This window comes from Oculina patagonica, chromosome 1 (assembly GCF_052425735.1).
Source record: "Oculina patagonica isolate OP01 chromosome 1, crgOcupat, whole genome shotgun sequence".
NCBI classification, from domain to species: Eukaryota; Metazoa; Cnidaria; class Anthozoa; order Scleractinia; family Oculinidae; genus Oculina; species Oculina patagonica.
The window spans coordinates 13,420,198-13,433,503 of NC_135758.1; the positions used below are offsets into that span (position 1 = coordinate 13,420,198).

The following is a 13,306-nucleotide window of genomic DNA, read 5'->3' on the forward strand; positions in this document are numbered from 1 at the left end:
ATCGCCATGGCTTTAATTTTCCACTTTCTTTTAATTTTAAAAATCTGAAATCGAAAAATTAGCCTTTAATACCGACTTACCGTAAATAATCTTATAAACGCCAGGGCTTTTTAATTTAAGGGGTACATGCGGGAGTTTTAAATAAATATGAGGCGTTTAGTAGAAAAGGGGCATTCATTTCACCAGGAGCCCATGATTTCACTCTAACTGTAACGAAACAAATAGACAAACAAGTATGTAAATATGACGCGTAGTTTGCTCCCGGATAAAGATAGGAAACAGATTTTGTGAGTAGGAGACTACTCTAATCTTTTCTAATGCAAAGCCTAAAGATGTCGTTCACAGATTGTTCGATATCGATGTCTTAATCGTCATCGCATCGGGGTTAACCATGTTGGCTAGCTAGCTCCTTTGGCCCCTTCGATGTCCGAGTGAATCAATTAACTAACTAAAGAAAATTGCGTGTTTTTTACTCCATGAAACGTTTACTTGAATTTTGAGGCGAATATATTTTTTCTTTTTTTATTGAGGAGGGGGGGGGGTGATGGGGGCAGGGAGTGTCTATTAGACACGGGACGTTTATTAATAGAGGCCTCTAATACAAATTTTACACCTCAGGCGGAGGCGTTTATTTAAGAGTGGGGCGTTTACGAAATCATTTACAGTATTTCACTCATTTACATTTATTCTAAGGATTGCCTACGGGAAAAATAAAATAGAACAAAAGAGTATGATTATGAGTATCATTGAAAACGAACTTTCAACAACCTGGTCAAGGCAAAGAGGAATCATGAGTTGTAAAAAGGCACGCTGATCTACACTTATACAAATATTTAATTCCGTCGATACGTCGGTCCGTCATTCTAGCTTTTAATTAGGAAATCAGTAGGAGCACTATCAGAGATACAGGTGATTCCAAATTTGTTGAAACTGTTCTGGATCCTTGTTCCCAGGGTCTTCGTTTCCCTAAACCAGCGGTTGATAAACGAGTTTGGACATTAAATTTCGTTCCAAGAACTTGCGCATTTTCCGTCAGCCTTGACCGAACTGGGCCGTCCTCTGCCCTCTGGGCTATTTATGGTTCCGGTTTAATTGTGCGCATGCACCGGAGACTTGAGATGGAATGATCCGTTCTCGCTCCCAGAGTCTATGGTCCTTCTGTTCTGCGCCAGGGATCGAGACCTCTGCCGTTAATGTCTGTTAAGCTACGCAACGAATTGAAGGCGGGGTTTGGCTGGGAATGAAAAGGAATGAGGCACCGGCGGAGTGGCCCCGAGGCGAAAGCGGAAACCCGACTGAGAGGTAAGTGCTTGGACGGTTGCTATAGAAAACGGCTCCACATCGAGGCCCTTTGAGTCACACTAGGGCTTTCCACAAGTTGCTCGGCAACTTTTTGGCATTTTTTCATGTTTCGAGCAACTTTTTCCCCCTTGGAGCAACTTTTTTCCTCTCGAGCAACTTGTTGCATTTTGAGCAATTTCCAGACCGAAGATTTCCGAAGATTATACGAGTGCTGTTCTAAGGCAAAACGAACTTTTCCGAAGACTTACGACGTTTGCCGAAGATTTTCGAGGGACATCTGAAGACGTTTCAACATTCGGCTCATTCTGTATAAAACATTACAAAACTCGTCAGCAAACATGACGTCATCAATATCTTCACGATTTTTCCCAGTTAAAGGAATCCTTGTCACTTAACAAAATAATATTCCCTTTAATATGTCATTTAGATACTTTTGCTGTAAAATTGCTTAAAACTGCTTTGAAGATCTTACTCTCAAAGGGAAATTAGCATATATTTAGAAAAAATTCTTTTGGTTAGAAGTAGCGTTTTGGATTTTTTGGAGCAACTTTCGATCAACCTTTATTATATGAAGCAACGTTTTTGGATTTTTGGAGCAACTTTTTGAGATATTACGGGCAACTTTTTGGGAAATCTCGAGCAACTTGTGGAAAGCCCTAAGTCACACTGCCCGAAGCCAGTGGAGAGCACGGATGAAAGAAAGAAGGATATAGTGAAGGCTAGAGCAACGAAAAAGAAACTACTTGCAGCAAGCGAGCAGAATGCAAATATACGCGTCAGCATGACGACATGTCGACAGCGCACGAAAGGCATGATCCACGAGGGCGAGGCTGCACCAGGCACGAACTCAAACCAGTTTAAATTCGTGCGACTGATCGCAGTGACAAAATGAGTGAAAGCAGCCTTGTCGCAGCATGTGTGCACTTCTGCGACAAAATATAAACTAACCAATGAGAGAGCTTCATGTATTGAATTCAAAAACTAGTTTACATTCTCCCTCTTCCAAATTCGCTGCAGGTGCACCGAACAAACGCCTTGTTGCAGGGACTTTTTGAAGTAGTACACACGAAGCGATTTGTCGCAGAGAACCTCACTTAAGGTTTATTAGTACTTCATTAGAGTTTTCATTAATTTGAAAGTAATATTGTGTATAATTAATATAAGCTACTTTAACTTTTTCATACATCACATTGATCTGCAATATGGTACGAACAGGAGCTGGAGAGATGGTGGATATAACCCCAGTGTAAAAAGATTGAGTGAAGTCCAATTGGGTATGTAATTATACGCGTTATTAACAAAATCGAACTGCGCGGTCGTTCGATTTTGTTAACAAGGCCTTTGAAAGACCTTTCAATTGGCATTGATGGTTTTGACATCCACACTATAAATCAGACATTCAGTTAGGGAAGCAACATTATTTTTTTGGAGGAGTGGCCAAGTGGGATCAAAAATCCTGAAAAAAAATTGTTTGCAATAGCAAAATGCCCACATAAATTGTTTGAAGACATCAAAAAACATTGTCTGCAGAAATATGCAGCTGGAAAAATTGTTTGGACAGAGAGCGCCACGGAAAGAAATCGTCGGTACTGTACTATACTACGCTTCGAGTAAAACAATGGTCCATTCCAGCGTTTCGATCGAGCACTGAGGCAAGTCTTGAGAGACTGGGTACTAGTCCAAAACAACATGGCGCCCGGGTGAAAAGTAACTTACCGGGCTTATGAAAATGTGAAGTACTGAGGCCATCGCTTACGAGACAAGTGGAAACTAAATCCTTGCAGAATTGTTTGTGAACATTATAACTACCAGGTAGACAGGAGTAAGCGACGTTTTCTCTTTCCAATCTGCACGTGAAGATACGCTTGAATTCGATCGATGATGAACATGTCAAGTGGCTTGTTTACCTTTTCTCACGCTGTAAGTCTGTATTTATGGGCACTAAATAGCCGGATAATTAACATCACGAACCACTTTAGATGCTAAAAGGTTTATTGGATTTATGTAAGCGGTATTTCACACATCCTCAGCCGACCTATCCATCATGTTATGAAACTCGTTCTAAAACTTTCAGAACTTTGTTTTTGTTTTGCTCACATGTACCACATTTTTGTACGCTAAAATCATACGTTCCGATTGAACTTAACATACTTTTTTTGACTTTAATTTATTATTTAGTAAATGTTTTACAAAATAATGGCTAATGGAACCATCAGAATAACGCCGCATCGGCGATATTCAAACGTAATTTTAACCTAAAATCTCTAGTGTCACGCATTGCCCGAAATACCTTACTTTTAAAATAGGTTTACTACTAAACGTAAGAGTGATGAAAAATCTTGATGATATCATTTAAATTGTACTAGGTGATACTAATTACAGTGGTATTTTTATATGGAAAGCTTCAATTCTTGCAGAGATATTTTGGTCGAAAGATGGGTCAAAATTTAGGTATTTTTTGGCTTAAAACCGACCATGGGCACGTTGACCACGATATCTTCCACACGTTAAAGAATTTTGCGATAATATTCTACCTACAGCATTATCATCTCAATATGTAACCCCATGCAAAATATAATGGAAATCTGAGAGGGTCGATGTAGACTCAAATTTTAATATTGCATGGATTTCATATGGACCCTCTCTTAATTTCTCAAGTCCAAATCGGGCCTTTTTTAAATTCCAGCTGAATCCTGATAGACAGATGTTAGAACCATAGAAAAATACCCCGCGCCTTTTTGCATTCGACGAAGGAGAACGCTGCCTAATTCCGTTTTTATTCGAGTTTTTTGGGCTATCTATGTATGTTTTCAATTTGGCCGCCCCAGAAAATTCTTCAGGGGCGAATGACGTCATCTCTATGCCACGTGCTTCGCGATCGTGGTGTTTCAATATGGCGTCCATTTTAGAATCACCCAAACGTGTTTTGTTTGAAGAAGTGGCCGAAATGTTTATCCGATGTTAAAATGATACCGAAAATGACGAGGAAAGCATAACAGGGTTTTATTCAGGGAAGTAGAGTTTTAGTGGCCGTTCGTGAAAAATTATGCGAGCTTCTTCGCGGCGACAGGCACTGGTATTTTTGTTTCTCGCCAACACAACAACAGCGATGAAAGCATAACAGGCTCAAAGCTGGTAATTCATGTACTTTCGACTGTGCTTTCACAGGTGCTTTCTTCGTTCTTTTGCCTTCGCTTATTAATATTTTGAATATTTTTCGCAGTTTTCTCCAAGGTAAGCTGTATAAAGTGAAGTTGTATCTATATTCGAAGCATCAGTACTGAGTAGCAAATATGACTAAAGCTAATTATCAAAAGCTGTGTAGTGGTTTGTTTTCTAGGAAACAGAGGCTGCAATTCGCCCCCGGTGTAGACACCGAATTGTGACGTGTCAACTCAGCTGCTTTACTAAACCGATTTAACTTCTCTCTGCGTACAGACTTGTGAGACTCAATATTATAATACACCAATATATTCCCTTCGGCCACCCTAAGCAAAGCTTAATGCAGACTATTTCAAGTTGTTGAGCCATTTTAAATTATTGTAGAGTTACATCTATTGTATTTTATGATAATTTGCAAGGAAATAAAAAGCTGGCTACATTTCAGTTTAGTAGTCTGTTGTTTACAAATAACTATACAGTGTATGAACATTTTCCAGAGTATCTTCTTGATATACATTGTACTCTATTTTGAATTCATTTAAGACCTTTAACCACTTCGCTTGGCACAATCAAAAGGGTTTTAATATTCTTCTTTTATGGTTTTATAGAAAGATGGGTTGGTACAAGCAGATCAGGTTTCATCAGCTTAGCAATGTCATACATTTTTATACATGGACTTTTCATTGTAGTTTGCACATGACAAACAGTCCTCAGATATCAAGAACATATGGAAATATAATATCATACTTCCCACCCCATACCTCCAGCTTTCCCTGCCCTTCACCCCTATCACCCCACCCTACCGAACGCATTCCACTAAATTTAATTTATGCTAGTTTTATCTTTATTTGCCATAGTGACTTCCGACTGTCCGTGCTTGTGCGAATATTACATACTCATTTGCCAGATAAATATGATTAGTATAATTATACACACTCAGTGATCTTGGTGTTTCAAGCAATCTGATTGGTTCGCTATCTCGGGCTAATGAGCATTATTCACTCCCTACGGAGTGAATAATGCTTGATCCAAACTGAAACAAAATGGCCGGCGTAAACTCGCGTTTCGCCGGCGTTTCTGAATCACAAATACTAAGAATACAAGAAGATGCTGAACCAGAAAAGACAAAAAAAGGCTAAGAAATTTGGCCTGATGGTTTTCAAAGTAAGAGAAGACTACATATTTCGCAATTTGCAGCACAATGTCCACACAACTCGAGTACTTAAACGATAAACCGTCAAGTCGCTCTTCGCCCGGCATCGGCAGAAATGAATACCGCAGATATATCGGCAGGAACATCAAGTGTTATTCAACCAAGATCCTCCACAAATATTCAGGAAAAAGTCTTTGTACGAGAAAACATCCAGTTTTCACCACAGTTCTGCAGACATTCAGTAAGCTTATAATCCAAACTTTCAGGTGGATCCTTCGCCAACTGCTCTTTCAATTTTTCAATTCAAGTGAACTTCAAAAGCTTTGATTCAACGGTCAAAATGTTTTGCAAGCAGGTTTTTGATCAGATTGCAGGTTTGAGTGGTGTTAAAGGACCATTTTGGTAGATTGTGACGAGGATTTTATCGAAGATTAACTAGATTTGCCATGTTTGAACATTCTGTAAACTGTTTCGCGCATGTCTGTTAGTGCCGCTTAGATGTACGTTTTCCACGCATGAATTGAGAGGTCAATTAAATCGACTTTAAATGGTTTCCTTCTGAAAACTTTGAGATCGCTTGGTGTTGAGATCACTTCGTGTGTATATACTAAAACAATTATTCTTTGAAATTTCGGTGAATAGCGGCAGAATATTCACCTCGATTTCAAAGAATAATTGTTAAATGTACCCGCAGACCGAGACTAAAAATTGGCTTAAGCCGCCAGATCGCTAGCCTTCCACGCAGTCGTTCTTAGGGGCGATCGTGTTTCACTCCTCCTCCCCACGAAGGAGGAGGAGTGAAACACGATCGCCCCTAAGAACGACTGCGTGGGAGGCTACCAGACCGCCAGAGTATAATTCACCCTCAGAAACGTTCATATTTGAACCGTTCAGTTACGCTCCGTGAGAGCAAAAACGCAGGTTGTAAGCGAAGTGTTTAATACAACAGTAAATGTAATGTATCGATGTCAAGGAAAAATTTAATGTATGTTTCTTGATAAATTCACGCTAATATGTTCCAAGCGCGCAGTATATTCTCGAGGCCATAATTATATTTTATGAGTACTGGCAAAGTACAACTTTCCAGTGATAATTTTTTTTTTCTACTATAGAAACTGATCTATATTCATTTTATAGAAAGAATTTGATCGCTACACTCAAAGTAAGACAAAAATGATAGGTCACCGTGCTCGTTTACGAGAAAACGATGATTTACCTCTCTTGCGAACCAAGCTGCATAAAAAAAAGCTGAAAATTTTTGTTTACGTGTGCGTGCTAATCACTCGTCAAATTGTACTCAGCAAGGATGCGCAATGCAATACTATGTATGGTTCTATGAATCTAGTCGACGTCGATTACTTCAGTGGGGGCAGTTATCCACAATACGGGCGCTTTTTAGAATAGAAGCACTTATAAGAATGGGGGCGCTATTAGAATGGGGGCGCTTATTGGAATAGGGGCGCTTATTGACAAAAACGCATTCGAAGGGGGGGGCGGTTATTCGGAAGGGGGCGCTCATTGGAAGGAGGGCGCTAAATCGAATCATTACGGTAGTCTAGCTCAACAAAATAGACTTTGATCTTATATGAAAAACTATTCTTATTGTACAGGAATTAAGATAATGAAAGAAATTAAAGATTTTGCCTCGTGCGCACGCCAACGGCACTACCTAAAAACGTGTTTTTTACGGCATTAAAATTTTAAATATCTCAATATCTCTCTTTAAATCGCGATATATTGTAGACAACCGTATGACATTTAAATTCATCATCATTTATCCGTTCTCCAAGTGGAGAATTGGGCCGTAAGCTCTCTGCCTCCAGGCTGTTCTGTCCTCCGCAGCCGATGCTGCTGCTGCCCATGTTCTTAAACCTTTCTTTTCTAGCTCCCTTTCGACAGTCCTTCTCCAAGTCTCGCGCGGTCGACCCCACTTCCGTTTGCCTTCAGGTACCCATGTGAGAGCAATTCGTGGATGTGAGTGGTGATCCATTCTGAGGACGTGACCCAGCCACGTCCATCTCCTCCTTGCCACTTTCTTGCTTATTGACTCCATTCCTGCTCTTGCTCTAATCTCCTCGTTTGTTATCCGCATTGGCCATTGAATTTTAAATTAATGCATTAAAAATGGGGGTCACCGTGCTCGTTTAAGAGAAAACGACCATTTATTTCCCTACCGACCTTAGCCTGAAAGGAATATGACAGTTTTCCGTGTGTGCGCGCGCTCGTGCGCGCGCTAAATGACGCGAAAACTTATGCGCAGCAAGGATGCGCAATGCAATTCAGTGGAATCACCTTAAGCTTTCCGTGCTAATAACTCAAAAATCAGCTTGTTGAGTTTTAATCAGCATGTCATGGTACAGCTTCAAAAAAGTTAAAAAGCGACTCTAACATCTAGGATTGCCTCTATGATATTTGCATGGAATCATGATAGAATAGCACCTGTCCAGATACCTTCTGCTTGTAGGTTATCACTTAGTTACATTTGCTTCATCTTGCGTTTTTCAAAGCTAAAGTTTTCCGGCGTTATATTTTAGTAACTCGTTTAATGGCCTCTTACGGACTTCAGTCCTCAACCTAAATACTCAGCTTATAAATCATGATACTCGCCTATTTTCGGTTCTCGGAGAGGCATGCTCACAATCAACTGCCCTTTAATAGAGATGCAAATACAACTTGCAATATTCCAAAAGGCAGTTACTCCCTTTACTCGGTTTATCACGTACTGGTTCTAAACTTGGGACAACAAAAACTAAAGTAGTTCTGTTTCCGTCATAAATTTTATCTGATTGACTCTTAAAATAATTCCTTTTCCTTAGACAAAGAAGTTAAATTAAAATAGATTAAGTGCGGCATCTAATTTGACAGTTAATGTTCAGACATCTTTTAACCAGGGATGTTCCATTGTTTCCGTGAGAGTGATTCGTTCTCTAACATTAGTCGTCAACATTTTCCTTATCAGGTCTCTTATCTGAAAAGAAAAAGAAAAGAAAACAAAGAATATAACCTGGGGGCTCTAGAAATGATAACCGAATTAAACTTAGACTGCAAGCAGTCTCTCGTTTTGCTTTAAAATCCATGGAACGAATTCAAATGTAAGAAACGCGAGCGAGATCGAGCGCGAAGTTTGAGCGGCGAGCAGCGAAGCCGCGGAGCCGCGAGTAGCGAGCACGCCAGGTCGAGCAAAAAAGAGGGACAGTCTTTTTTCGCTCGGACTGGCGCCTGCACTACTCTCAAACTTTTGCGCTCGATCTCGCTTGCTATTCTCACGTTCGTTTCACAGATTTTAAAGAAAAAGAGAGACTACTGGCAGTCTAAATTAAACTAAGTTACATGACGATGGAAAGGCTGGGAGACTGGTATACTGGTTCTTCCCTGAGATGGCACGAAGAGGGAATCTGGAAACTAAGTTAAAACAAATTCTGAAATCGTGTTACCTGAGCAGACAGGGTAAAAGCCGTGATGGGATATTCCAGTTTCCCAGAGGTTGTTTCCTGCAAAAGTTGTTTAGGATCAGAGTCATCAAATGGGAAGCGGCCACATACCATGGTGTATAGAACTACACCAAGACTCCATACGTCACTAGCCATGCCATCATACGGGATACCTGACGGACAAGACAAGCAGGTAAGAGGGAGCTGCTAGCTGTTATACTATGAAGAGTGTTGTTTATCACACAAGAGGATTTTGCGTATCAGAGTATTAACTAAACGCTTCACAACGGAGTATGAGCACAAGTTAAGGAACAATTCTGTTATGTTCTGTGTTTTTGTTTCAAAGTTCACGATTTATCAGTAAACGATCTAAATCCTAGTTTATGCCAAAAATTTCGCCGCGTTCTTCTACACAGTACATATAATCAGCCAAAGATCTCTTGGGACTGAAGGTTTGGACACTGCAGACCAATCCAACCAATCTTGTTCTCAGGACCCTCGTTCCAATTTGAGGCTGACTAGTTAAGTAGAGGTCCTGGGAAAGTGAAAGGCGTGAAATCGCGTAACACGTGATAATCGTGCTCACGCGCACTGGGCCTGGATGCCATTCTCGTGGGCGTACTTGTACGTGCACTTCGATGTGAAGGTTCTTGTGTAGACTCTCATGAGGGCATCTGATCTTTCTTGAGCATAACATGGCCTCAAACAGAAAACAGTGGACGGACTGGACTTGTTCACAGCTAATACTAGTCACGCTACTACAAAACTGACCAATCAGGTCAGCTAGCAGTTCTTCACCTAACTGTTTTAAAATGAATAACAGTCTTTGACAACCCTGGACATTACAAGACTTCTCTTATACAGACAGAATAGTTTCAAATTAGACTCAAACTTTTGTTTCAATCGCGCAACCCATAAGCCAGTGCAGTTTCTGGTCTCGGTTTAACTATCTCTGGTACTCAGGGTACCAGAGTGAGATGTCTTGATATAAATTAAATTATCCATAATATTGCTATGATAATCGGTACTGTAACTCGATCACCTATAAATATACATATATGTCAGTTTTATGTTAACTTTTTTTAGATAAATAAGTAGATTGAGCACATTTTTTCGGAGATATTAGTCATTCTGCTGACCCTGTTTGTCCGAGGAAAAATACAGTTTATCAGATCAGCTAGGAGAATTTGTATATTGGAATTACCTTGTAGTATTTCAGGAGCCACGTACGCGTATGAGCCACAGAATGTTCTACTTCGAGTTCGCTGATCCTCATCCATTCCTATGTAACGAGCGAAGCCAAAGTCTGTCACAATTGGCTCGTTATTTTCAGATAGAAGAATGTTTTCAAGTTTGAGGTCCCTGTGTGTCACTCCTAAAAGGAAAGAGAGTACAAGAATCAGATTTAGATTTTTAATTAAATATGCAGTTATCAAATTTTATCTATACATCTGTTCTCTTATTGTAACCTCGTTCCCAGGGCGTTTCCCTGTTAATTACCAAGGAAAAAGCCCTAGGAACGTGGTTCAGTTGATCTTATTGCTGACTCCTACCCAGCCGCTATTTACGCGATTTTAGAGTGAGAGAAGATTGGACACAGGAGTGAATTGCGGTGCTGGGAGTCTAGCTTTCTTTTGCGTCTTCGATCCCAGAACGTCTTTTGCGCCACCTCCTTCAAGCCGCCAAAACTGATCTCTCTCCAGGCTCCCTTTGCTAGATCGTCTATAGCGACTAGGCTCGAGTCAGCTCTTATTGATGGTAAATTGCGTCGTAATATTGTCAATTGGAGTTACACTCAACACACTGTGAACAGTTTGGCAAAAATTTCAAGCTACGCATAATGGAGCAATCGACGTGTCTGCGCATTTATTATAAGTTATCCAATGAGCATGCGAGAAAGTTGACAATTATTGTAAAAAAAATTGTTACTATCTGCTTCGACTGCAGAGGTGGCATGACAATATAATAAAACTTTCAATAAAAGGTTTAACGCACTTGTGATGTCGCGTTTCAAACACGTTACGCTGATTATTCTGCTGTTAATTGCTTTTGATACCGCTAAAGATTTATCTTTGACAAAAAACGGTCCAGTCCCGCGAAGAAAACGGAAGTTAAATGGTAAAGGTACGGGCAGCGAAGCCGTGACCTGCGAGTAGCACGCGCGTGGTTGTCCGTGCTACTCGGTACACGTTGTTTCGACGCTCGTGTAGTATCGCGCTCGCCCGCTATCGCGTTCGTCCCCACGGGTTTTAGAGAAAAAAAACAAGACTACTCGCAGTCGATTTGTTTTGACACTTACCCTTCTTCTGGCAGTGTAGAACACCATCTACGATCGATTTAAACATGACCTTGGCCTCATCTTCTCCCAGTTTGCAGCGCTCATGTAACAAAGAAAGAAGATCTCCTTTTGGAGCCAATTCCATGACAATGAAGAACTCGTGCGCTCCATCAATAAGGTCGTATACACGGATCACATTCTTGTGGTTCAACCATTTCAGAATCTCGATTTCTCTCTTTAGAAATCTGTCATGTTTCCCTGTACCGCTCTTTAAAATATTAACAAAAAATAAAAGTTTTATTTTATGTAACATAACGAGAAACACCTCGTAAAAGTCCTGAAACACATATAGATGGCTTAATGAGAACCAAACCAACCATTTGCATCCATTAAATTAAAGAATAATCTTAGAATAACGATTGATAATTATAATTTGCGCAACTCTGTTGCGCGTGCGCATCAATTCGTTAAGCCATGAATGATGGAATCAGTCTCTTCCGACCCAAAAGAATTTCAAATCAGAGGAAGGGCCTTAGCTTATAAAGGACAATACAAAGCTATCTATGTGCTGTATTGTAATTTGGCTAAGAAAACACAAAAACATGCACAGTATTGAATGCAACCCTGACAGTGTACCTTTTTTTTTTATAGTTTACTGAGCCTTGCCACTAAAATGATGCTATCATAGATTTTGTTACATGTACTACCACTATTTTTACCTCTCGTTTGTTAGCAATTTTGATGGCGACTTCTTTTTTTCTGGCGATGGAGTAAGCTTTTCTCACGTCGGCGTATGTCCCTTGGCCTATTTTCTCTCCGAGCTCATACCCATGGCTCCGCAGCAGAGCGGTTTGATCTAGTTCACTCTGAGTATCATCACCTCCCCGACTTTCTGATGGTGCTCGAAAGATTCCTAGAAAGGGAAACCATTTCGTGATGATGTATATGACAGGTATTACAATACAACCAATCAGAATCAGGAAAAGCGCAAACCCAAGCATATCTAGTGCAACCGGGCCGCGCGCAAAGGCGCATTCTGCTCAATTACGTCATAAATCATATTCGCTTATGACGTCAGCAAAATGTTATGTTGAGACAACAAATAATTGTTTAATTGCTTCTGGGTGGATTTCATTAGTACTCTTATGAGTCTCTAATGAATATGTGTCTTTCGGCATTACTCATATACAGTGAATATTTTGCGTATAAAAGGGCGGCTTAGTTTTTGTTCATACCATTGGTTGCTAGTCTCTGTGGAATATTATGTTTGTTTAACTCAGTATTTAGATAGACGTTAACTTCTTTCCATTGAAAGTGATTCTCTCTAATAACGGTACCTCCTAAATACAAAGATCTTTTGCGCGGTTCGTGACTATGCGGAAAACGTAGATCTTAGGAAGGGCTATTGGAATTCAAAAAGAAAATTGGGGGTAACCAAGCATTTTTCCGAGATAATTAAGCTTAAATCTGGAACAAAAATGCTGACTCGGCATTGTTTTCAAAAAAACCAAAAACGTTTATTTCTTTGCAGATTTCCTTAGGATTCGCCTTTTATTACACGAAAGTAACACTAATTGTAAAAATCTATAAAATACATCACAAATATTAATACAAAAACTATTGTTTATATGATTTTAATTCCAACATCATGGCAACGGCGTTATTATTGTCTCTGACAGCTCTCCTCTGGGATGTGCAGAACCAAAAATTAATCACGTGTTGCTTACCACTTCCATTTTATAAGAGAAAAAGCAGGGGTCACCACGCGTTTTTAAAAGTTATATGAGTTGTTCTTAAGTTGTATATATGGAATAGCTACTAGAAACTGTTACATTTTTACCTATCTTTTCCTAGTGAGCTAAGTATTTGTGTCTGGCGCAATTTTTCGCGCGTGCACTATGCCATCTATAGTTAGCAGTTTGCGGTTTAATATTTAGCGATAACCGATTAGCTTTTAGTTGTAAACCATTTTTAGCGTTG

The 13,306-nt window shown here is 39.9% G+C and overlaps 1 protein-coding gene across 1 annotated transcript; it reads right to left on the reverse strand.

Moving 5' to 3' along the window:
• Window positions 1-7,939: 7,939 nt before the first annotated feature.
• LOC144657456 (testis-specific serine/threonine-protein kinase 3-like) lies at window positions 7,940-12,377 on the reverse strand. The gene is made up of 5 exons (XM_078517796.1): window positions 12,046-12,377; window positions 11,348-11,594; window positions 10,253-10,423; window positions 9,052-9,221; window positions 7,940-8,585 (listed from the first exon to the last, which is right to left on the reverse strand). Exons 1-5 carry the CDS (start codon window positions 12,325-12,327, stop codon window positions 8,490-8,492), a joined length of 966 nt encoding a protein of 321 aa, XP_078373922.1. The 5' UTR covers window positions 12,328-12,377; the 3' UTR covers window positions 7,940-8,489.
• Window positions 12,378-13,306: the final 929 nt, after the last annotated feature.